General features: G+C 37.6%; 1 protein-coding gene across 4 annotated transcripts in view; it reads right to left on the bottom strand.

Annotated features, from left to right (window-relative positions):
* The window catches only part of LOC105728262 (Bardet-Biedl syndrome 5 protein homolog), a 51,350-nt gene that overhangs the window by 17,902 nt on the left and 6,763 nt on the right, over window positions 1-26,685 (bottom strand). The window contains exons 3-12 of one of the 4 annotated variants that reach the window (XM_021668995.2): window positions 25,458-25,523; window positions 24,417-24,466; window positions 24,156-24,283; window positions 13,494-13,629; window positions 12,683-12,778; window positions 8,999-9,061; window positions 7,075-7,209; window positions 3,581-3,664; window positions 2,427-2,450; window positions 1,867-2,273 (exon numbers count right to left, since the gene is read on the bottom strand). In XM_021668995.2, coding sequence (XP_021524670.1) covers window positions 2,172-2,273; window positions 2,427-2,450; window positions 3,581-3,664; window positions 7,075-7,209; window positions 8,999-9,061; window positions 12,683-12,778; window positions 13,494-13,629; window positions 24,156-24,283; window positions 24,417-24,466; window positions 25,458-25,523 — 884 coding nt within the window. In that variant the 3' untranslated portion in view covers window positions 1,867-2,171. Of the gene's footprint in view, window positions 1-1,866; window positions 2,274-2,426; window positions 2,451-3,544; window positions 3,665-7,074; window positions 7,210-8,998; window positions 9,062-12,682; window positions 12,779-13,493; window positions 13,630-24,155; window positions 24,284-24,416; window positions 24,467-25,457; window positions 25,524-26,685 lie in introns of those variants that run through there. The other 3 variants (XM_064373350.1, XM_021668992.2, XM_064373351.1) reach the window with 3 other exon arrangements.

Raw genomic sequence — 26,685 nt, 5'->3', positions numbered from 1 at the left:
AAATAGATATAATCCCATGAGAACAATGTTATAACTAGAACACAGCAAAATCAAGATGAAGTCCTACAGCAGAGAGAACAGCCCCCACCTTTTTTTTAAAAAAGAGTATATAACTGGGGACATAAGTTGTTGATTATAATAGAATACCATATTAATTACGGATGCAGAAGTCATGATTTGAAAGAAAACTGTCCTTTGTTTATATATAGATGGTATCATATACTTCATTAAATACTTTATTACAGATTATTAGAGTCATACTGTAACATTATCTAAACTCAAGTAGGGCTGTAGAAATACTATAATTTCAAGGTTGGTATTCTTACACATGCCCCAAAAGACATAAACTCCATGAAGACAGGGATTGTGGGAGTGTCTTTTCTTTTCAAATGCTATAGCCTAGGGGTTTTGTGAGTGCTTCATAAATATTTGTTGAATGAATGAACGCTCCAGATCAGGGAATTATGTATTTTTAAACTTCAGGGTCTCTATCCACGAGTAAAGGCTTTTTCTTTTATTTTACATCACAGTGAAGTCAATGGTACTGTCAGCTGCTAAAACAACAGCTGAAAGAAGAGCTCATTGACTCTTTTTCCATTTATAGATGTCACTAAAGGTTTTAACACACTAGAAAAAACTAACAGCTGCTTCCTTGTTTAAACAATAAATGACTCATTTCTCTACACGTAACATCTAACATTTGAAAAGATTAATGAGTCAGATGCAAACACCATATGACATCTGAGATTATTCCTTACTAGTCGGCAATTTTATAAAGTCTCTTTTGCTTGAAAAACAATATTTAAACAATAGCTATGGCAGCATTTTATGTGACCAGTACAAACTTTTCATACACTCTTTCCCTCCGTCATAAAGGTAGTTAATTATAATTTCAACCCATAAAATGTAGAAATCTTTTTCCATTTAAATGAAAAAACCAATCTGTAGCTTTTGTTCATTGATTTTTAATAAACTTAGGTTAGCACTTGGTTGTACTGTATGTCTACGGTTGTACACAGAGTTGCATCTTATTTTAGATGTTTTTACATACTTTTCCCTCTGGAAGAAGAGGGCTCCATTGGCTAATTTCAGTTATGTGAAAAAGGTTCCTTACAATGCGTTTTACGTGGAAATAGTGGTCAAAACCACTGAATGATGCTAGAGAGGTCAACAAGAAAACCTCAAAGAAGTTTCAATAAATACAAAGAGAAAGTTAATAAACAGAACTATTTTCTTAAAAAGTAAACGTATTCTTGACAAAACTACATTGAAATTCTTTACAAAATAGCATCCAAAATATTTTACAGGGTGGTTGATGTACTCCATAGTTAGTTATAATTTTTAGTTTTTACAAAAATGATCCCTAAAAATGATAAGTGTAAGAATTACAGTTTGTATTAGAGTTGGTGCACATTTGGAGCTATGTGATTATTTATTTATTTACTGAGACAGAGTCTCGCTCTGTTGCCCGAGCTGGAGTGCAATGGTGTGATCCACGACTCACTATAGCCTCCACCTCCCAGGTCCAACTGATTCTTGTGCCTCAGCCTCCCAGGTAGCTGGGACTACAGGTATCCACCACCATGCCCAGCTAACTTTTATATTTTTAGTAGAGATGGGGGGCTCTCATCATGTTGGCCAGGCTAGTCTCGAACCCCTGACCTCAAGTGATCCACCTGCCTTGGCCTCCCAAATTGTTGAGATTACAGGCATGAGCCACCGTGCCTGGCCAGGAGCCATGGGATAATATATTTAAACCATATTAAATTTTAAATCATTATTAAATTTTATAATTAAGAAAGTAGAATTTTGATTATTCCATAAGAACAGTCTTTCTCTTTTAAATAATACTTTCAAAACGTTAAATGGTGCTGCATAAATTCTTTATTAAACCCAACATGATACAGTCACTTAATATCTGAAAACTAAGACTTTACAGGCATTAAGTACAAAATAAACATTTATAAACAAGATACATTTTGATTACAATTTTAAATATAATTTTTAGAAAACTAAGTTTTCTAAATGAGTTTTTCCTCAATCATCAAAAAACTCTTAAAAGCTTTAAATATAAATGTTGTAAATATAAAAACTATTCCATGACTTATGGCAGGTGACTAGTATCTTTAAACTTGAGATATCTTTAAATAGAAATCCATCTCAACTCAAGATCAACTCATTACTTCCCAAAGTCCCTGCAGGGTGAATCCATCCTTCAGTTTCTCTATTGCAAGCCCCAGTTCTTCTGAAAATACAGGTTCATGATCTTGTTGCTTTTTGGGAGACAAGAGGTTAAGATGGGAATCGAGAAGGTGGGCAAAGAGGAGGATAAAACAAAAAAATAGGTTTCACATAAGTTTGTGAATGCTAAATTTTGGAATATAGAAAGTTTTTTCATATATTATAGGTAAAATAAATGTCCTTACCTTATTGCCATCAGCAAAATAAGCCTATAAGACAAAGAAAATTGTATTTCACATACTGGACATACAATATTCCAACAGATCAGTGGGCTAAGATACTTAATTTGCAGAATGATTTTATAAATGTATTTCATATTCTGTTACTGTGTTATCTAATTTTTTTTCACCTATCTCTGCAATGCTGGTAGCAGAATTCACTCTGCTAAAGTCTATAAGACTTTTACCTTAAGAACTAAAAAATGTGGTTTGTAATATATGATTAGCACTGTTAACTTGAAAGGAGATTAAAAAAAGCATGACTTAACTGTCATATGGTAAGAAGCAGGTAAAAAAGAGAAAAAAAGAAGAGAAAAAATAATTTAGAAGTTATAAAATTTCTTTTCTACATCTGGTTTAGAAGATACTGGCAAAACAAAACAAGTACTTCCATGTGTCAGCAAATGCATATAGTTTGAGGTAGTAGTAGTTTATAATTATTTTATACTAATTTCACACTTTTGTTTCAAAGCATTTGTTACCAGACAGGTATTCTAGTCAGATTCATAGCCACAGAATGGAGAAAGCACTATAATTTGGTTATAAGTTAAATGATACCAATTTGGAAATAGGAAAGCTATTGTTCAAATACATGTCCTTTTTAAAACAAGATCCCTATAAATTAAGAGAAGACATTTCATAAAAATTCATTATGGAAAGTATAGATTTTAAATTTAATTAACTATAATATTTACCATGTTCTATTCATGGTATGAAAAAACTTTACATATCTAAAATCCTAAAACTCTCTGAATAACTGTGTTTTCAAAATATTTCTTTTGTTTTTTTTCTTTTTTTATAGAGACGGATTTTTGCTATGTTGGCCAGGCTGGTCTTGAACTCCTGCCTTCAAGCAATCCACCTGCCTTGGCCTCCGAAAGTGCTGAGCTTACAGGTGTGAGCTACTGTGCCTGGCCTCAAAGTATTTCTGATTTTGATAATTTAAAAGTTATTGTCACAAAAGAAATCCCTCACAAAAAATATCATCTTCAAACTCATGTTTAAGATATCATCAAAAGTCTCAAGTTATATGGTGTTTCACACATTTGCACCATTATTTTATTAAACAAGACTGAGATAAAAACCTTAAGAAATTTAACGCTCTCCTTTAAGATGCTCACCACAAAAGCATCCGTGTGGTCATCAGAGTCTATTTCTACATCATCTTGAATCTGTTCGACTGTCAGAGCTTCAAGCGGCTGTGGCTGAAAATCAGCAGATGTTAAAATGCATCAGAGACAATATTAAATGTACCATGAGAACTGTAAATACTTTAAAAATAACAATTACAAGCTACTAAAGTCTTATAAAAATCATGGTATAATTTATTTTATTAAAAAATTAATGAGTAATAAAACTAGTCAATTAAACCTAAGCTTTCATATCTGAAGTCAATATCATGAAAAGAACTAAAGAGAGACATTTATACATACTTAATACTCAGATATCTTTAAAGAAAAAACTCTGACTTTTATGAGTTTCTTTCACATTGTTTAGAAAAGCTAAGTTTTGTCTAATAGCAAATGTTCAATTTTCCTCAAAAGAATCATTATATATAATTTGTGAAAAGTAAAAGAATATTTTTATGGACTGTTCTAAAGGTAAAGAATAAAATATAGAGCTAATATTTATTAATTTGTTCATTTTTCAAATATTTGAATATCCCCTTTGTTATATTAGATACTATGCCAGTGCTACCAATGGTATAAAATCCTACCCTTACCCACAAAGGATTTATAATTTACTGAGTAGAGATAAAGATAAAGCTCAATGACAAATAACTAAATATTATATTGAACCATATGAAACTGCCATTTTTTATAAGTCAAAAATGATAAAATATCAATATATGCTTCAACCTACGAAAAGCAGCTATAACAAAGCTGTGGATAGCCTCAGTGTTTCAACCATGTACAGAGTTGCATAACTATGTGCAAGTAAATTAACTAGGCCTCAGTCTCCTTAACTGTGGGATAAGGATAATGATAATACTTCTCACAGTATTGTTGGAAAGATTAAATGTGATGGTGCATATAGTTCCTAAGGCAGTGAATGACAAACAGCAGATGTTTAACACAGTCATCCAACACATATGAGTACTCACTAAGAGCCTATTATGTGCTAGTTTCAACAGCTGGAGATATAGTCATTAAACAGACAAAAACCCCTGACTTCATGGAGATAAGTTCTAACGGAGGAGACTGATTAATTCTGAAAGAAAGGGAGGAAGGGGAGAGACAGAAAGCCAGCAAACAGAATAAGGTGATGGGAGTTGCTGTTTTAGGAGAATAGTCAGCGAAGAGCCTGAAGATATGGCATTTGATTAGGAACTTATATGAAGTGAAACAGTGAGACATTATGGCTAGCTGCTATTATGTACTGGGGTCAAAGAAAAGGAGAAGAGAACAAATGGGTAGGGGAACTAACATATCAAGTGTCTCCTATGTGCCAGGCATTTTATGGACATGATCAATTAACTTTCTAAGAAAGATTATGTCTGTTTTTCTCTCTCTTTTTCTTTTATAAGAGACAGGTCTTGCTCTGTTGCCCAGGATGCAGTGCAATGGCACGATCATAACTCACTGCAGCCTCAAACTCCTGACCTCAATCTCAGCCTCCTGAGTAGTTAAGACTACAGGTGGGCACCACCACACCTGGCTAATTTTTAAAAATTTAAAAAAGTTTAGTAGAGACAGGGTGTCACTATGTTGTCTTACTATGCTGAGGTTGGTCTCAAACTCCTGGCCTCAAGTAGTTCTCCTACTTCAGCCACTCCAAAGTGCTGGAATTACAAGCATAAGCCACTGTGGCCCACCCTATCTCAATTTTATGAGAAAACTGAAGCTCAGATTTCCCTAGGATCACAAATAAATGGTGAAACTGGGATTGAAAGTCAGGCTCCAAGGACCATGCTTGTTCTACAACATTATTCTACAAGGAAGAGTAATAACTAGAAACAGAGAAGAGATGGGTATAACTGAAAGTTTAAATTAAGATAATGGGAAAAATGAAGGAATACTTCAAAGTTTTGAGTACGGCTGACTTTGACAGTGCCAAAAATATATAAGTAAACAAATCAATAAATCAGTAGGTTGCTGCTTTTGAGAAAAAGATGAGGAGGCCAGTTTTAGGTATGCCAAGTTTGAGATGCTCATCTAAGTCCTAGTGTATCTTATTGACTTGCATAATTATTTAAATTACTAAGATAAATCTGAAATGAGAAATTCCACTCATCTCATTTGGCATGCTCATCTATATGAAAATATTCAAGGGTATTTGGAAACATAAGCTGAAAGAATATGTCAAGGTCAGAAGGAAAGTTCTAGAGTCATCCATAAAAGTACAAGTTGAAGAAGCTGAATGAGCAGATGATATTACCAAGGAATATACAGAGAAGGCAGAGTGAAAGGAAGAATGCTGAAAGAGCATGTTGGGAAGAAAAAGAAAGGATGGTTCAGATGATGAAATACATATAATGTATGTAATATAATGTCAGTAACTCAGATGGAAGTTTTAGCTAGAAGGAGAAAGATATGGAATTTGATAAGGAGAGAAAAAATAAAGTACAAGGAGCATTACCAGGCAATAAGGGCCTTACTAAAGTCACATGCTGTAGTCCAAGAGCAGAAGGAGAGATATAAGTAATGGCTGTGACATGGCTCAGCATGCTGAGCCACAGCAGGGGCATTGATTATAAAGGAAATGGCAAGAGCACCAGCAATAGAGTGCATAATGAGGGTCCCAGTAAAAGAACAGATAGCAAGGGAGTCTACAACTGAGTGATCAGTGGTGGGACCAGGACAGAGAGGACAACAAGGGCAGTGTAACAGATGGCAAGAGCACCTCTGACAGAATGGACAGTGACTGTCCCAGTGATAAAGCAGACAGTGGGGGCAGCAAGTACCTCAGAGTTAGTGCCCCTAGCAAGGGTACTGGTGATAAAGTGGACAGTAAGGACACCCCTAATGGAGTGGGTAGTGAGGACACCATTGATAGACTGGATAATGAGGGTCCCAGCTGCAGAGACAAGTGAAGCCAAAAGAAAGCTGATGTACCTGGAGAGCAGGGAATACTAGCAGCAACCAGGAAAGAAATCAGAGGAAGACAAAGAGCAGACAAGTGGGCAGGATATGCAAAATATTTCATGACTGATATGGCACAGATCAACAGGAATGGATGCAGGCTGTGTTGATGTAGCCAACTCTTGGAGTTGCTATATTGTGGAGTACTAAAGAAGATGGTATTCATGAGACCTATAAGGCTTGTCTATGGTAATAAGGGGCTGAAAATAAAAATAAAGCTGACAGAGTGAGAGACTCAAGTCTGTCTGTATCAGAGGAGCACTGCACATGGAAATTTACCCAGATGGCTGCCCACCTACAAGGGTAAGTATGGAGGGCAGGAATGAATGAATGATGAAGCAGCCAGTTAGAAGACAGGTGGTAGGTACAAATTAGTATTAATCCAGGAGCTGTGCCCACTTGAGCAGAATCTGTATATTCACCATTTTAAACACAGTTCAAAATTAAATGGTACACACTGATATTTATATCTGACTTTTACAGATTGCATAAAACTAATTCAGCAAACTTTTTTCACATACTCAACAAATTACCTTTTCTTCCATCTCATAATCAACTCCAAATATGGGACTGGTAGAATAGATTTTGTGAAGTGAATTGATTTCCTTAACTGATTCTTGTAGTTTTTCCACAGGATCTATTTTAAATCCAAGAACATATCCACCACTCTACAAGAGAAAATAATTATTAAAAAAAAAAAAAAAACACGTCTCAAGAATTGCATTTATATGATAAATTTAATAGTCCTTATTTTAGAGCACAATATGTATGTTCATTTTTTCAATTAAACTTTTTATTATGAAAAATTTCAAGCATATACAGAAACAGAAGAGTACAAACGAGGGAGCCTCCACGGAGCCATCATACAGCTTCAAGAAGCAGCAACATGTGGCCAACTCTGTTTCATCGGTAACCTCGCCCTCACCTGAAACCCCCCACCTCCAACACAGGCTTATTTTGAAGTATATCCAAATATAATTTCATCTGAAATATCAAAGGTAACCTTTCAAGATTTAAAAATTATACTGTAGATTGTGAAGGCCAAGAGAACTAAGTTTTTCTTGAGCTAGGCCTTTTTTTTTTTTTTTGAGATGGAGTTTCGCTCTTGTTACCCAGGCTGGAGTGCAATGGCGTGATCTCGGCTCACCGCAACCTCCGCCTCCTGGGTTCAAGCAATTCTCCTGCCTCAGCCTCCCAAGTAGCTGGGATTACAGGCATGTGCCACCATGCCCAGCTAATTTTTTGTATTTTCAGTAGAGACGGGATTTCACCATGTTGACCAGGATGGTCTCGATCTCTTGACCTTGTGATCCACCCGCCTCAGCCTCCCAAAGTGCTGGGATTACAGGCGTTAGCCACCACGCCCGGCCGAGCTAGGCCTTAAAAAGGAACAGAGTACATGAAAAGAAGAAAGGAAATGGGCCATCTGTGGCTATCTCCTTGAAGAATTAGGAAAGAAACTGGGCCATGATAGAGTGTTTTGAGGAGTGTTAAAAAACGAAGTAGCATACTATAATAGGTAAGAGTATATGCTCTGGGTTGAGAGCACTGCTTTTATGTTCAAATTCTGGTTCTACCACTAATTCACTAGCTGTAGGACACTCAGAAACTTTCCTTAACCTTTTTAAGTCTCAATTTTCTAACCATAAAATGATTATCAAGTTGTCATATTAAATAAGATAAATATATATATGACATTTGATATAGTTCTTGGAACAGAGTAAACAATAAATGGCAGCTGTAGGCGGGGGAAGGAATGAGCAGACATTCATGTTTAAATTTAGAATTTAGATAAGTAATTTTATAAATCACTTTTTAAATATGTATTTAAAATTTTTCTTAGCCAGTCAAACCTACTACCATCAGACCAGAGTGTTTTATTCAAATGCATTTCTGCAAAAACCTGGCATAACGGAGTACAGAAGGTTATATAATTAGTTAGCATATGTATGTATGAGAATATAAGATCTCAAACTGTGTGTGTGTGTGTGTGTGTGTACACAAATATATGGTTATGTTTTTCTGAGACAGTCTTGGTAAATCAGTCAGACTTGAGATCAAAACTTAGCTCCACCACTTACTAGTTGTGAGATCATGGGCAAAGTCCGAACTTCTCTAAGCCTCAGTTTTCTTGACCGTAAAATGGGGGAAAAATAGTAGCTGTATTGTAGGATTGTGTAAAGACTGGGATAATGCATGAAAAGCTCTCAGCACAGTGACTTGATTCTATCATTAATAATAAAAGTGATGATCACAAGTGATTATGTCTGTCCAACAAAAAAATATAAGCATGATTCTTCCTCTGGGGACAGTTTCTATAAGACTTCAAACACTTCATATAAACTTCATATTAAAGCGAATATTCTCAGATGTAAACTGATTATAAATAAAACTAAAAATCTAGACTGTCACATAGTTTTAAAAATCAGAGATTAATAAAAATATACAAAATCTTACCTGCTGAGAGCTTTCTATGACAAGAGCTAAACCAAATTTTGAATCTCTAATCTTTATTGAACGCTAGAGGTAAAATGAAAAAGGAAAACATGCATGGTTTTATTAACTGAATAGTGACTCTTTAACACAGTTTTTAAACTTTACACAGTATTTACTTTTCATAGTCTAAAGAACAGAATTCTCCCTCCTTTCATCAAACTCCCACAGAGATCAAGTAAAAGAAACAAGACTCACACTGAAAATAGGTGGCAAACTTTTAAGAGGCAATACAAGAAAGACAGCTCTGAAATATGTACAAAATTATCAGACTCAAATATTTCTCACTTCCAGGGAGTGAACTTTTTTTAAAAATTAGAGACAATTAAATTAATTAGGTCTTACTCAGCCACCCAGGCCAGAGTACAATGGTGTGATCACAGCTTACCAAAGCCTCAAACTCCTGGGCTAATAGATCCTCCTCCTGCCTCAGCCTTCTGATCAGCTAGAACTACAGGCATGTGCCACCATGCCCAGCTAATTTTTTCTTTTTGGAGAGATGGGCTCATACTACATTGCCCAGGCTGATCTTGAACTCTTGGCTTCAAGCAATCCTCCTGCCTTGGCCTCCCAAAGTGCTGGGGTTACAGGCATAAGCCATGGTGTCCAGCCTCAACTTTTAAACAAAAGGCTAGCAATCTTTTAGTTTTGGTAAGCCAGTGTCTTCTGTAGCTCCTAAGGCTAGATTAGTATTTAAAGCCACAAGTGCCTTCTGTTTCTTACATCATAGCTGGCTAAATTCTTAAAAGAATCTCTATTCTATTTATGTTTTTAAAATAAGTTTGGGCCAGGCACAGTGGCTCACACCTGTAATCCCAGCACTTTGGGACGCCCAGGTGGGTGGATCACTTGACGTCAGGAGATCGAGACCATCCTGGCTAACACAGTGAAACCCCGTCTCTACTCAAAATACAAAAAATTAGCTGGGTGTGGTGGCAGGTGCCTGTAGTCCCAGCTACTAGGTGAGCTGAGGCAGGAGAATTGCTTGAACTTGGGAGGCAGAGGGTGCAGTGAGCTGGGCAACAGAGCACGACACTGTCACACAAAAAGAAGTTTGAATATTTATCATTAGGCATCAAGGAAGGTCGGGATAGATCAAGTGTAATTAACATCAGCTGGTAAATGAGGACTAAGCTTGGTCAGCGGAAGATGGGCATTGACTAGAGGCCTGGGAGAAGGGGAGAGTAGAAGCAGCATGGCAGGTAGGGCCTGTAGAAGTGAAATAAAATGTACCTGCTGGCAGGATAGGGGAGAACCATGGAGGACCTAACACTATGACCAGCAGACCAAAAACCCAGAAAAGGGTAATTTGGCAGGTGATGTTGGAATATCATGCTTCTAGACAGATGGGCAACTTTGAGAAAGAGATTGAGAAAAAGAAGAAAGGCTTTGATGATAATTGTTATGAAAACATGGCCTTTCATCTGGACTACTTTATACCCCACAAGAATATGTACAATTCCAGTTAAGAATCATAGAACACTGGCCAGGGGTGGTGGCCCACACCTATAATCCCAGTACTTTGGGAGGCTGAGTTGGGCAGATCGCTTAAGTCCAGGAGTTTGAGACCAGCCTGGGAAACATCATGAAACCCTGTTGCTACCAAAATTACAAAAAAATTAGCCAGGCATGCACACTTGTGGTTCTAGCTGTTCAGAAGGCTGAGGGAGAGAGGATTACCTGAGTCTGGGAGGCGGCGGTTGCAGTGAGCCAAGACTGTGCCACTGCACTCTAGCCTGGGTGACAGTGTGAGACCCCTGCCTCAAAAAAAAAAAAAAAAAAAAGAAAGAAAGAAAGAAAAGAAAGAAAAAGTATCATAGAACACTGGCACTTTGGCTTTCAATAGGTAATCTAACCAGGTGTCTGTGGGTGACACAGGCTGGTAAGACAGAAACTGGCAAGAAGCTGATATATATGTATCTTTAGGAGTGGGGTCAGGGTAATGGCTGAGGTGCAGAGCTGAAGTTAGAAAATGACTGCGGCCCTGACAGACTGTGATGATATCAGATTGCAAGTCGTTTGGGCCAGCCTGAATTCATTCCAGAGGCCATATTTGGCAACTCTATTCTTAAATAACAAAAAGAACAGAAAGCACAAGGTTGTTTACTACTCAGTAATTATTCAGCATAATAGAAGTTAGGTTAGGCAAGCTGTAACATACGTTAATGCAATATAAAAAAGCAATAGTAATACAAACACCAATTTGTCAAATACCTATGTAGATTTTGTCACATCATCTCAGCCTTGATTATAAATTTTTATATTTCTTTTGTTGGCCAGAAATAATTTTCTTCCTATGCGATTCTATGACTTTCTGTTTAATATGTTGTTTTTCTCCACCAGACTGAATGGTGGAGGAACTGTATACTGGTTCATGATTTTCATGACTGTATCTCTAGCACCTGGCACAGAGTAGGTGCTCAAAATTTAGCATATAAATGCATGAATTATCAGAAATTTAAAACTCAGAAATCAAATAATTTAGCCAAAGATAGGGTTGGGAATATTTTGCAAAGAATTATTCATCTCATGGGCCAGGAATTCTTTTCTTAAAAATGGTATTTTCTAGGTATCACATACATTCTGTCTACTCAATAAATATTAATAAAACTCCATAGTCTTAAGACTATACATCCTACAATAAGGGCAGTTATCACAGGATAACTTCATGTGATTTTCATTAACTATTTTTATGTTCCATCTAATCTGTACTAGAATTCTGAAAGTAGTTTTTTTATATAAAACAAAATTAGTGTATTAGAATTTACAGTTTGTTTCACTGAGTCACTTATTTATCATAGCAGCAACAGAATAAAAAGAACTATCTTTACCTACTCCCCAAACAAATTGGTCTCAGATATAGTCAGTTCTTATTTTGAATTTTAATTGTTTTGGTTTTTTTGTAAAAAAAAAAAAAATAGAGAAAGGGTCTAGCTATGTTGCCCATGCTGGTCTTGAACTCCAGACCTCAAGCAATCCTCCCATCTCAGCCTCTCAAAGTACTGAGATTACAGGAATGAGCCACCATGTCCAGCCTGATTTTAATAGTTTTAACTGAACTTAAGCTGAAAGTATTATCACTAAAAATCATCTTGATTCCTTTCATTAAACCTGTGGTATGAATCCAGCTTGTATTACATTCTGTATCTAAATACAATGAAAGTAGTTCATTCACAGAATTAAGAATTAATAAATTCCTTCTGGCTTTTAAAAGCTTTGGAGCAGAAAGTGATAAGAGAGTCAAGAAAAACTGTGGATCAGTGTGCTAAAGCTATGCCAAGGAACCACCATATACTTGCCTCACAAAAAGGTTACAGAAAACTTTCATAGTTAAAGCCCTCTGGATGGAATCTGAGAGACACCTTACTCTGTACAACTATTTAAATTTTTAGAATCCAGTATATTTCTCTTCTACTAGCAAGCTGGTAATAGTGCTGCTTCTCTGGAAAGTAAGTACAATTAGATCTTTTCTATGTTGAAATATTTCATAGTAAATTATCAACATCTTTACAATATGCTCTCAGCTAATAACTGCTACCACTTAAAAAAGGGGGCAAGAACTCATCTAATCCTAAAAGTCCCATTAACTATTGAACAAAAAATATTTATTCTACATGAAAATAAGGTCATCAAAATGTATGTACTTACAATTTGCAGATATGGTATACTGACATTAAAACTATCATTCATATTTGCATGCCACACAATTCTCACATTGGTAATAAAAAATGTTCCTAAATTGCCCTGTAAAAGACAGTAATGAGAGATATAGAAATGATCATTTTTTGGATACCTAGTCTTTATTTTCTAATCACCAGAATAATTCTTATTACAGCAGCAAATAATACCAAAATTGAGTATTAATGACTTCATCATTCATTGATAGCAGTACAATTAGATAACTAACAGCCTGGACTCTGGAGTCAGGCTGCCTAATCATTAAACCATTAGTACCTACCAACTGTCTGACCATGGGGAAATTTCTTCTTGATGTATTTTGTCAAATGTAAAAATGGAGATCTGATTAAATATCCCATATAAATAAATCCCTTAGCACAGTGCCTAGCACATAGTAAGCAATCTACAAATGTTAGACCTTACTAAAATTAGTATTCAAAACCTTGGATAAGTCAAAGCAAAGAAGTTGTGTCAAGAAAGAGAAACAAAACATATGTAATAACCCCCATCAAAACACATTAGATTGCATTGTTTATAAGGGTAGGACTTCCATAGTTAGATCTTTACCACCTAGCATAGCACCAGGAATTTTTGATTCATTAATTAAAGAGACAGTCCAGGACTGGAATACCGTTTTATTGAATTAACTTACTGAAAAATAATATGCTTTCCTATAATGCTAATTTTAACAATTAGAATTGACTATATAAATCCAATGACGAATGGAAAAATGATTAGCAAAACACTGTCCCAAAAGGTTCACTAGTTCTTTGCACAATACCTGATCACTGGATAAATTCCATACTCCATTGATTTTATCATATACATGTTCTTGTGGTAACAGTCTTAGTTGCTTGTTCTGAATTAGTGCACTTCTCAATTTAAAATCACGATACATTTTAGAAGTTTCATATGCTCTGTGAAAAAGAACAGACAAAAGACAACCCAAACTGAAGATGTGGTTTTCTGGGGTTATGTTTACTTATTTACTAAAATATATAGTTGTTAGTATTTATGTACATCACTCAAACTCCTGGGCTCAAGTGATCTCCTGGCTCAGCTTCCAGAGTAGCTGGGACTGTAGGCATGTGCCACTGCATGCAGCTATATTTTTCTTTTTAAAAAGGTTTGGCAATTACAGTTTTCTGTAGAATTTGTCAGTATAGTATTTTCATATTTTATCACAATAACCTATTTTTAAATACATATGGAAATTGTTTTTTCTATCAAAATGCTAACTTTTCTTCATTTCCCTGTTTTTTGAAGGACATAAACAGGCATCTAATTATTAATACTTTTTCTTGGCTGGGCGCAGTGGTTCACACCTGTAATCCCAGCACTTTGGGAAGCCGAGGTGGGCAGATCATTTGAAGCAGGAGTTTGAGAGCAGCCTGGCCAACATGGTGAAACCCTGTTTCTACTAAAAATACAAAAATTAGCCGGGCATGGTGGCGCACACTTGTAGTTCCATCTACTTGGAAGGCTGAGGCAGAAGAACTGCTTGAAACCACTGCAGATTTTGCAGTGAGTGGAGATTGTGCCACCACACTCCAGCCTGGGCCACAGAGCGAGACTCTGTCTCAAAGACAAAAACAAAAACAAGAACAAAACAATTACTTTTTCTCACTGCAACCTGAAAACATGCTCACATCTACCTCTACACAGAAAACTAGAATGAATCTGTACTGAATCCAAAAGGGACCCTAAGGAGAGAAGGGGGAAGGAGGAAGAGAACAACTGGGAGGGAGGGAGAAGGGGAGAGAGAGGAAGGAAAAAGGAGAGGGGAAGGGAGAGAAAGAGAATTATAATCTTTATTTTTTTGAGATAGAGTCTTGAGCTGTAGCCCAGGCTGGAGTACAGCAGCACAATCTGGGCTCACTATAACCTCCACCTCCTGGGTTGCAGTTCAAGCAATTCTCTTGCCTCAGCCTCCCAAGTAGTTGGGATTATAGGTTCATGCCACCATGCCCAGCTAATTTTTGTATTTTTAGTAGAGAGGGGGTTTTACCATGTTGGCCAGGCTGATCTTGAACTCCTGACCTCATGATCTGTCCGCCTTGGCCTCCCAAAGTGCTGGGATTACAGGCGTGAGCCACCACGCCTGGCCTAAATCCCTGTAATTTTTTTCAATGTCTACTGATAATAAACACAGAAAGAAACCCCAATTAACTTTTGATTAGTTAATTTTAATATTTCACATAAAACAGGCTAAGTTACCCATTTAACAAAAGTAAAGTTTTCTTAACCTTAATAACATCAGAATTCACTTATATAAATTATATTCATTGTTGAACTTCTAATTTTTACTTTAATCTTCTAATATGTAAGTTGTGAAAGAGCAGAATTTGAGCATTCTGCTTGTAAGTCTTAATTTTCTTTAGTGCTGTTATCATCAATACTTAACCAGTGGAAGAAATGGAAACTATTTATGCTATAAATTATTTTTTGGGGAGAAGCACATAATATTTTTTTTCTTTTTTTAGATAGCTTTTTTTTTTTTTTTTTTTTTTTTAAGATACGGAGTTTCACCATGTTGGTCAGGCTAGTCTCAAACTCCTGACCTCAAGTGATCCACCCGCCTTGGCCTCCCAAAGTGCTGGGATTACAGGCGTGAGCCACCACACCTGGCCTAATGTTTTTAATATTATTTAAGAAAAGCAGCTTCTGTTCCTTTCATATTCCATTTAGAACTTTTCATAGTACTTCTCTAAATGAAATAAAGAGCTAAGGTTTAGGTATATGCCCAAGAGAATTGAAAACATATGTTCACACAAAACTTATACACAAATGTTCATAGTAACGTTATTCATAATCACTAAAAAATAAAATACTCAAGGGAAGATCCAAGATGGCCGCTTAGGAGGAAGTCGGGATTGCAGCTCCGAGAGAAGGCGCAGAGGGTGAGTGGACGCCGCATTTCCAGACGGATTTTTACTGCCCAGAGACCGGGAGATTCACAGGAGGAGAAGCCCCACGGGTTGCCAGCGCCGCCTGTTTGAGCGGCATGGCCGCTCAGCCTACACCCTGGGGTGGGGGGCAATGGCTTCTTATGCAGAGCGAGAGAGACAGAGTTCCCTCTGAGCCAGCAAGGGGAGCTGAAGCAGGGATTCAAGCCAGGAGACCCCCGGGCAAGGACGCGCCACGAATCTCAGAGCCGCTGCTTCGGCTGACGCAGCGGCACACAGGGCAGCGGATTTTAACTGCCCACAGACCAGGAGATTCACAGGCGGAGAAGCTCCACGGGTTCCCAGCGCCGCTGGTTGGACCAGAGCAGCCGCTCGGCCTGCACCGGGGGCAGGGAGCAGCGGCTCCTTGAGCAAAGTGAACGAGACTGTGTCCCCTCTGGGCCAGCAAGGGGAGCTGAGGCAAGGAGGCAACCCAAGAGATTCCCGGGCAAAGAGGGCCCCCCTGGAAACACGGCTGAACCTGGGACGGTCCAGCTCTGTGGGGGAGGGGCGTCCTCCATCGGGAAACACCCTGCAGTTCCCGGGGCAATTTGCTGTAACCAAGACAACCCGCCACTACAGAGACTCCGTCACTACAGGGGCAGGCCAGCATAGCGGAAGCAGTTCTAACTACACCCATATAAACAGGACTGCAGGGAAGCTCACACGGAAGCTGGGTGGAGCCCACAGCAGCTCAGTGAAGCCTCTGCAGGCTGAGTGTGACTAGACTGCCACCTTGTGGGCAGGGAAAACAGTAGCAACACAGCTGAAAAGCATAAAGCCCTAACCCCCTGGGCCAGAACACCTGGGGGGAAGAAAAGGGGGTTTATGAGTTCAGCTGCTGCAGACTTAAAATTACCAAAATCAGAAAGACAGCAACTACAAAGTCAATAGGCAGATAAATCCACAAAGATGGGATGAAACCAGCGCAAAAAGGATGAAAACACCCAAAACCAGAACACCTCTCCTCCTACAAGGCAGCATAACTCCTCACCAGCATGGGAACAAGACTGGACGGAGAATGAGTGTGATGAAATGACAGAATCAGCTTTCAGAAAATGGATAATAAGAAACTTCTGTGAGCTAAAAGAACATGTTCTAACCCAATGCAAAGAAACTAAGAACCTTGAAAAAAGACTTGATGAAATGCTAACGAGAATGGACAACTTAGAGAGGAATATGAGTGAATTGATGGAGCTGAAAAACACAACACGAGAACTTCGCGAAGCATGCACAAGTTTCAACAGCAGAATTGACCAAGCAGAAGAAAGGATATCAGAAGTCGAAGATCAACTCAATGAAATAAAACGAGAAGGGAAGATTAGAGAAAACAAGGTAAAAAGGAATGAACAGAGTCAAAAGAAATATGGGACTACGTGAAAAGACCTAATCTACGTTTGATAGGTGTACCTGAATGTGACGAAGAGAATGCATCCAAGCTGGAAAATACTCTTCAGGATATTATCCAGGAAAACTTCCCCAACCTAGCAAGGCAGGCCAATACTCAAGTCCAGGAAATACAGAGAACACCACAAAGATATTCCTCTAGAAGAGCAACCCCAAGGCACATAATCATCAGATTCACCAGGGTTGAAATGAAGGAGAAAATACTAAGGGCAGCCAGAGAGAAAGGTCGGGTTACCCACAAAGGGAAGCCCATCAGACTCACAGCAGATATCTCAGCAGAAACCCTACAAGCCAGAAGAGAGTGGGGGCCGATATTCAACATCCTTAAAGAAAAGAACCTTCAACCCAGAATTTCATATCCAGCCAAACTAAGCTTCATAAGTGAAGGAAAAATAAAATCCTTTGTGAACAAGCAAGTACTCACAGATTTCATCACCACCAGACCAGCTTTACAAGAGCTCCTGAAGGAGACACTACACATAGAAAAAAACAACCAGCACCAGCCACTCCAAAAACGCACAAAATGGTAAAGAGCAGCAACACAATGAAGAATCTGCATCAACCAATGGGCAAAACAGCCAGCTAGCATCAAAATGACAGGATCAAACTCACACATAACAATATTAACCCTAAATGTAAATGGACTAAATGCCCCAATCAAAAGACACAGACTGGCAAATTGCATAAAAAGCCAAAACCCATCAGTGTGCTGTATCCAGGAAACCCACCTCACATGCAAGGATACACATAGGCTCAAAATAAAGGGATGGAGGAAGATTTACCAAGCAAATGGAGAGCAAAAAAAAGCAGGAGTTGCAATTCTCATCTCTGATAAAATAGACTTTAAGGCAACAAAGATCAAAAGAGACAAAGAAGGACATTACATAATGGTAAAAGGATCAATGCAACAAGAAGAGCTAATGATCCTAAATATATATGCACCTAATACAGGAGCAACCAGATACATAAGGCAAGTTCTTAAAGACTTGCAAAGAGAATTAGACTCCCACACATTAATAGTGGGAGACTTCAACACACCATTGTCAATATTAGACAGATCAACCAGACAGAAAATTAATAAGGATATCCAGGACTTGAACTCAGACCTGGAACAAGCAAACCTAATAGACATTTACAGAACTCTCCAGCCCAAATCCACAGAATATACATTCTTCTCAGCACCACATCACACCTACTCTAAAATTGACCACATAAGTGGAAGTAAATCACTCCTCAGCAAATGCAAAAGAACGGAAACCATAACAAACAGTCTCTCAGACCACAGTGCAATCAAGTTAAAACTCTGAAGTCAGAAGCCAACCCAGAACCGCACAGCCTCATGGAAATTGAACAACTTTATCCTGAATGTTGACTGGATAAACACTGAAATGAAGGCAGAAATAAAGATGTTCTTCGAAACCAACGAGAACGAAGACACCACATACCAGAATCTCTGGGACACATTTAAAGCAGTCTCTAGAGGAAAATATATAGCAATAAGGGCCCACATGAGAAGAAAGGAGAGAACTAAAATTGACACCCTATCATCAAAATTGAAAGAGCTAGAGGAGCAAGATCAAAAAAAACTCAAAACCTAGCAGAAGACAAGAAATAACTAAGATCAAAGCAGAATTGAAGGAGATAGAGACACGAAAAACCCTACAAAAAATCAATAAATCCAGGAGCTGGTTTTTTGAAAAGATCAACAAAATAGACCACTAACCAGACTAATAAAAAAGAAAAGAGAATAACCAAATAGATGCAATAAAAAATGATAAAGGGGATATCACCACAGATGCCACAGAAATTCAAACCATCATCAGAGATTATTACAAACAACTCTATGCACATAAATTAGAAAACCTGGAAGAAATGGATAAATTCCTGGACAGTAGCCTCCTCCCATGCCTAAACCAGGAAGAAGTTGAAACCCTGAATAGACCAATAACAAGGTCTGAAGTCGAGGCAGCAATTAAGAGCCTACCACCCAAAAAAAGCCCAGGACCAGATGGTTTCACAGCCAAATTCTACCAGACATACAAAGAGGAACTGGTACCATTCCTTCTGAAACTATTCCAAATAATCCAAAAAGAGGGAATCCTTCCCAAATCATTTTATGAGACCAACATCATCCTAATACCAAAACCCGGCAGAGACTCAACAAGAAAAGAAAACTTCAGGCCAATATCCATGATGAACATAGATGCAAAAATCTTCAATAAAATACTGGCAAGCTGATTACAACAGCACATCAAAAAGCTTATCCACCATGATCAAGTAGGATTCATCCCGGGGATGCAAGGCTGGTTCAATATACGCAAGTCTATAAATGTAATTCACCACATAAACAGAACCAAAAACAAAAACCACGATTATCTCAATTGATGCAGAGAAGGCCTTTGACAAAATTCAACAGCCCTTTATGCTAAAAACTCTCAATAAACTAGGTATCGATGGAACGTATCTCAAAATAATAAAAGCTATTTATGACAAACCGACAGCCAATATCATACTGAATGGGCAAAAACTGGAAGCATTCCCTTTGAAATCTGGCACTAGACAAGGATGCCCTCTCTCACCACTCCTATTCAATATAGCACTGGAAGTTCTAGCCAGAGCAATCAGGCAAGAAAAAGAAATAAAGGGTATTCGATTAGGAAAGGAGGAAGTCAAAGTGTCTCTATTTGCAGACGACATGATTGTATATCTAGAAGACCCTATCACCTCAGCCCAAAATCTCCTGAAACTGATAAGCAACTTCAGCAAAGTCTCAGGATACAAAATCAATATGCAAAAATCACAAGCATTCCTATACACCAATAACAGACTTAAAGAGAGCCAAATCAAGAACGAACTGCCATTCACAATTGCTACAAAGAGAATAAAATACCTAGGAATACAACTAACAAGGAACGTAAAGGACCTCTTCAAGGAGAACTACAAATCACTGCTTAACGAAATAAGAGAGGACACAAACAGATGGAGAAACATTCCATGTTCATGGTTAGGAAGAATTAATATCGTGAAAATGGCCATACTGCCCAAAGTAATTTACAGATTCAACGCTATCCCCATCAAGCTACCAATGACCTTCCTCACAGAATTGGAAAAAAACCACCTTAAACTTCATATGGAACCAAAAGAGAGCCCGCATAGCCAAGTCAATTCTAAGCAAAAAGAACAAAGCGGGAGGCATCACACTACCAGACATCAAACTATACTACAAGGCTACAGTAATCAAAACAGCATGGTACTGGTACCAAAACAGAGATATAGACCAATGGAACAGAGGCGTCGGAGGCGACACAACATATCTACAACCACCCGATCTTTGACAAACCTGAAAAAAACAAGCAATGGGGAAAGGATTCCCTGTTAAATAAGTGGTGTTGGGAAAACTGGCTAGCCATATGCAGAAAGCAGAAACTTGACCCCTTCCTGACACCTTACACTAAAATTGACTCCAGATGGATTAAAGACTTAAACATAAGACGTAACACCATAAAAACACTAGAAGGAAACCTAGGCAAAACCATTCAGGACATAGGCGTAGGCAAGGACTTTATGACCAAAACACCAAAAGCATTGGCAACAAAAGCCAAAATAGACAAATGGGACCTAATCAAACTCCACAGCTTCTGCACAGCAAAAGAAACAGTCAATAGAATGAATCGACAACCAACACAATGGGAAAAAATTTTTGCAGCCTACCCGTCTGACAAAGGGCTGATATCCAGATTTTACAATGAGCTAAAAAAGATTTACAAGAAAAAAACAAACAAGCCCATTCAAAAATGGGCGAAGGATATGAACAGATACTTTACAAAAGAAGACATACATGAGGCTAACACACATATGAAAAAATGCTCATCATCACTGGTCATTAGAGAAATGCAAATCAAAACTACATTGACATACCATCTCACGCCAGTTAGAATGGCGATCATTAAAAAATCAGGAGAAAACAGATGCTGGAGAGGATGTGGAGAAAAAGGAACACTTTTACACTGTAGGTGGGAGTGTAAATTAGTTCAACCACTGTGGAAAACAGTGTGGCGATTCCTCAAGGACCTAGAAATAGAAATTCCATTTGACCCAGCAATCCCATTACTGGGCATATATCCAAAGGATTATAAATCATTCTACTATAGGGACACATGCACACACATGTTCATTGCAGCACAGTTTACAATAGCAAAGACCTGGAACCAGCCCAAATGCCCATCGATGATAGACTGGACAGGAAAAATGTGGCACATATACACCATGGAATATTATGCAGCCATTAAAACCGAGGAGTTCACATCCTTTGTAGGGACATAGATGAACCTGGAAAACATCATTCTTAGCAAACTGACACAAGAACACAAAATCAAACACCACATGTTCTCACTCATAGGTGGGTGTTGAACAAGGAGAACACATGGACACAGGGAGGGGAGCACTATACACGGGGGTCTGTTCGGGGGGAGGGGGGACAGCAGGGGGGTGGGGAGTTGGGGAGGGATAGCATGGGGAGAAATGCCAGATATAGGTGAAGGGGAGGGAGGCAGCAAATCATACTGCCATGTATGCACCTATGCAACAACCTTGCATGTTTTTCACATGTACCCCAAAACCTAAAATGCAATTAAAAAAAAAAAAAAAGAAGAAGATAAGGGCAATAAAATGAACTAAAAAAAAAATAATAATAAATAAATAAAATACTCAAAAGTCCATCAACTCATGATCGGATAAACAAAATGTGGTATGTCCATACAATGGAATATTCTTTAGCTACAAAAAGGAATGAACTACTACGTATACATGCTACAACATGGATGGACTTTGAAAACACTGTGTAAGTGAAAGAGGTCAGGCATAAAAGGCCACATGTTACATGATTCTACTCTATTCCATAGAGACACAAAGTAAATTAGAGGTTATCAGGGACTGTTGGGGTGAGGGAATGGAAAATGAATGCTATAGGTAAGGGATTTATTTTGAGAATGATGAAAATATTCTGGAATTGGATCTTTGCAATAGCTGAATATTACTGTGAATATACTAAAACTATCAAACTGTATACTTTAAAATTGTAAATTTTACATGTAAAATTTTATGTAAATTATATTTCAATTAAAAAATTAAACCATTATATAGATCAAAACATCAATAAAATTAAAAATCAAATAAACTAGGAAACTAAAAATAATATTGGCAATATATATGACAGCTAAGGGTATAATTAAGAAACTTATAAGAAGCCAAAAAATACATAAAATAGATTAAAAATGTCAACTTCACTGGCAAATACAAATTAAACAATTATATACACACATTTAAAAAAAATCATAGTACTTAGGGCTGGTTTAAAAAAGAAAAAGCTGAGGTAGTAAAAAGAGAAGAATTTAGCAAACAAGAAGAAAAAATAAATAATTAAAAAAAACCAGGCTTGGTGAAGTGGCTCACATTTGTAATCCCAGTATTCTGGGAGGCTGAGGCAGGAGACTCACTTGAGCCCAGGAGCTGGAAACCAGCCTATGAAACAAAGTGAGAATCCCGTCTCTACAATTTTCATTTTATTTTATTTTATTATTTATTTATTTATTTTTAATTATTTATTTTAATTCATTAATTTATTTTTTTAATTAAAAAAAAATTTTTTTAAAAGCCTACAGCACCCGACATTCCCAGGCAGTCTCCCATCCAAGTACTAACCAGACCTGACCCTGCTTAGCTTCTGAGATCAGAATTTTTTTATTTTTTATTTTTGAGATGGAGTCTTGCTCTGTCACCCAGGCAGGAGTGCAGTGGAGTGATCTCAACTCACTGCAACCTCCATCTCCCTGGTTCAAGCAATTTTCCTGCCTCAGCCTCCTGAGTAGCTGGGATTACAGGCATGTGCCACCATGCCCAGCTAATTTTTTTGTATTTTTAGTAGAGGCAGGGTTTCACCACGTTGCCCAGGCTGGTCTTGAACTTCTGACCTCAAATGATCCACCCACATCAGCTTCCCAAAGTGTTGGGATTACAGGCGTGAGCCACCATGTACAGCTCTACAAAAACACTTTTAAAAAATTGGCAGGACATAGCATCACATGCCTGTAGTTCTAGCTACTCAGGAAGCTAAGGCAGGAAGATCGTTTGAGCTCAGGAGTTTGAGGCTTCAGTGAGTTATGACTGCACCACTATACTCCAGCCTGGATGACAAAGCAGGACCCTATGTCTATTTAAAAAAAAAAAAAAAGCCACAAACCTAAAAAAAAAAACCACCAACAAAACTCTTCAGGGAAGACACTCAAATGTGCCTTCTACCTGCTAGAAAAATAATCTTTTAAATTAATTATGCAACTTGTTTAGGTATATTGAATTCTTTATTTCACTTTACCTACCTTGGTAGCTAATCTAATCTGTTCATCAGTAGAAATTTTTAATGAATCTTTAGTTTTATGTGTTTTATAAATACCTTCAAAGTGTTTATTAAATGATAATGAAATATGTTCTTCTCAATATCTTCCTGATATTTACAATAGAGCTTGGAAGAAAACAGTACCACACTTCTAAGCTTTATTCTTTAAAACAGAGGTCCCCAATCCCTGGGCCACAGACAGATGGGTACTGGTCAGTGGCCAGTTAGGAACCAGGCTGCCCAGCAGTAGGTGAACGGTCGGCAAGTGAGTGAGCAAACAAAGCTGAGCTATGCCTCCTGTCAGATCAGCAGCAGCATTAGATTCTCATAGGAATGTGAACCCTATTGTGAACGGCACATGCAAGGGATCTAGATTGTGTGCTCCTTATGAGAATCTAATGCCTGATGATCTGTCATTGTCTCCCATCACCCCCAGATGGGACTATCTAGTTGCAGGAAAACAAGCTCAGGGCTCCCACTGATTCTACCTTTTGGTGAGTATATAACAATAATAATAGAAATAAATTGCACAATAAATGTAATGCACTTGAATCGTCCCAAAACCATACCCTCACCCAATCCATGGAAAAACTGTCTTCCATAAAACTGGTCCCTGGTGCCAGAAAGGTTGGGGACTGTTGCAGTCTAAAACCATAGAATAAGCTAAAAATATTCAATAATCCATAAAGTATTACTATACCTGTGTACTGCCATCACAGAAGTAAAAAGTCTAGGGCTTCCAGGAACCAGGTTTGTAAATATAAATTCAAAACGAGTACTGTTACATTTTGTTAGTATATAAAGAGCTTCAGTTTGGCCTCGTAATTTCTGTAAGGACAAATTTATTTCAAAGTTCAGATTTTAGGAGCAATTTCTCCATTATAGTGAAAACAAACATCAACCTCAAATATCTAGTTTCTTCACTATATATATATATTTCAATAAGAATTTTTAGACTTACAGAGTTAGCAGTCCTTGTTGTAATATTCAGTATGCAATTGTAACCGACAGCTAAAATCCAAAAGCAAAGAATGTAAAGAACATGATATGGTACACTGAGAAAAATACTTTTCTAAAAAAAATATATATATACAGAACTTTTAACAGTTTAGAAATTAAACATATATAGAAATACACTTTTAAAAGTTTAAAAGAAATAAGTATAAATTTAAATAATTAAAAAAAAAAAACTAGAGGGTTAATTCTGTCTCTTTGAACAAACAAAAATGTAACACAGGAAAAAGGAAGTCTTCATCCCTAAAGCCTCTGCAACATTATTTACTGAAAGTTTTAGCACTACTACATCAAAAGAACAAGTCTAGCTGGGTAATCTAAAATACTTTAAAAAAATAAGTGAAACAAAATTTAACACAATGAAAATATTATACTTTTATTACAGCTTATATCTTACTTCTTTGGGATTAAACAGGTGATAGCATGTTCTCAAAAAAATAAAAAAATAACCAAGGTTAAAGCCCTAATCTCACATATGTCCAAGACACAAAATAGACAGACCAAAATAATAATGGATAATTCTGTTTGCATTATAATGTTTAGGATTTCTGACGGTTTTTTATTTTTATTAACTTAAGATTTCTAGTCTGGCGCTGTGGCTCACACCTGTAATCCCAGCACTTTGGGAGGCCAAGGCGGGTGGGTCACCTGAGGTCGGGAGTTTGAGACCAGCCTGACCAACATGGAGAAACCCTGTCTCTACTAAAAATACAAAATTAGCCAGGCATGGTGGTGCATGCCTGTAATCCCAGCCATTCGGGAGGGTGAGGAAGGAGAATTGCTTGAACCCGGGAGGTGGAGGTTGTGGTGAGCTGAGATTGCACCATTGCACTCCAGCCTGAGCAACAAGAGTGAAACTCTGTCTCAAAAAGAAGAGAAAAAAAGATTTACACATATTTCCACATACTTCTTTGGTATCAAGGGCACCATGCAAGTTCACGTGACAAAGAGTTTTTTTTCTTCAGACTTATCTAACAAAGATACTTACAAACATTGACTCTTGGTAATGCCAAAGAGTGCCAGAGAATTCTTAAATTTGTTACCAAGAGTCTACCTAAAAGCAGACAGACAAAAATAGGTTAACTTAAATAAGGACCCATTTTGCAGCACTGAATGAGGTGGATATGGAACTTCTGGGTTAGTATCAGAAGCAACACTTATAGATATTTTTCATGTGCTTATTAACTGAAAATATTGTGCATATCCAACCTATATAAGGTGTACAATGTATGATTCAGAATCCCAGAGAAACGAAATTTGACAGTTATATAAGGGATACAGATGTTCTCTGCCAACAGCTTTGCTCTAACTCTGACTGAGGAAAGACTTGTGCACTAGTTTTTTTGTCTTAGTAGAAGCTGTTCTGGAGTCCCAACAAGTCAACTGAGAATGAATACAGGATAATTACACAGCCATTCATTGAAATTGTGATTTTCAAAGAACTCTCACATACACGCTAATCCTTGCTATATGAGTACTTTCTTAGCAGTTCTCATTTAAATGAACCATATATTTATACACACAATTTTGCTGTGAGCAAACTACTTTGTTCCTAAGAAGTTATGGTCAGGCTGAAGTCTCCTTAAGGCTTTATACTTTTTGATCTTAGCATCAGACTGATGTTCATACACTGAAATACAAAGTCAGATACTTCATTTCTCAAAATGTGTCCTGTACAACAGTGATCCCTTATAGATGCTCCAAGAAAAAAAATAAATTTGAGAATGGCATACTAGGTGTATTAGAAATGTATAATACAAATTAGCATTTTATGACAGCTTTGAGATATTCTGAAATAATAAGACATTTTGTTTAAACACATTATTTCACCAACAAATTACAAACATAAAATTCTTTTGATGAGTAATCTATAGCCAGCCAGGTCATACTCTTTCTGAAAACCTCTAGAATGTCTAAAATCAGAGAAACTAGGTCTGTATGAATACTGGAGTGAAACTGGATAACAAAGGTGGCTTTAAAAAATGTAAAGGTGCCGGGAGCGGTGGCTCACGCCTGTAATCCCAGCACTTTGGGAGGCCGAGGCGGGTGGATCACAAGGTCAAGAGATCGAGACCATCTTGGTCAACATGGTGAAACCCTGTCTCTACTAAAAATATAAAAAATTAGCTGGGCATGGTGGCATGTGCCTGTAATCCCAGCTACTCAGGAGGCTGAGGCAGGAGAATTGCCTGAACCCAGGAGGCGGAGGTTGCGGT

The sequence above is a fragment of the Aotus nancymaae genome, unplaced genomic scaffold, assembly GCF_030222135.1.
Source record: "Aotus nancymaae isolate 86718 unplaced genomic scaffold, 86718_ANA_hifiasm-v0.15.2.pri h1tg000008l, whole genome shotgun sequence".
In the NCBI taxonomy this organism is placed as follows: domain Eukaryota; kingdom Metazoa; phylum Chordata; class Mammalia; order Primates; family Aotidae; genus Aotus; species Aotus nancymaae.
This window is presented reverse-complemented; position numbering and strand designations above follow the sequence as displayed.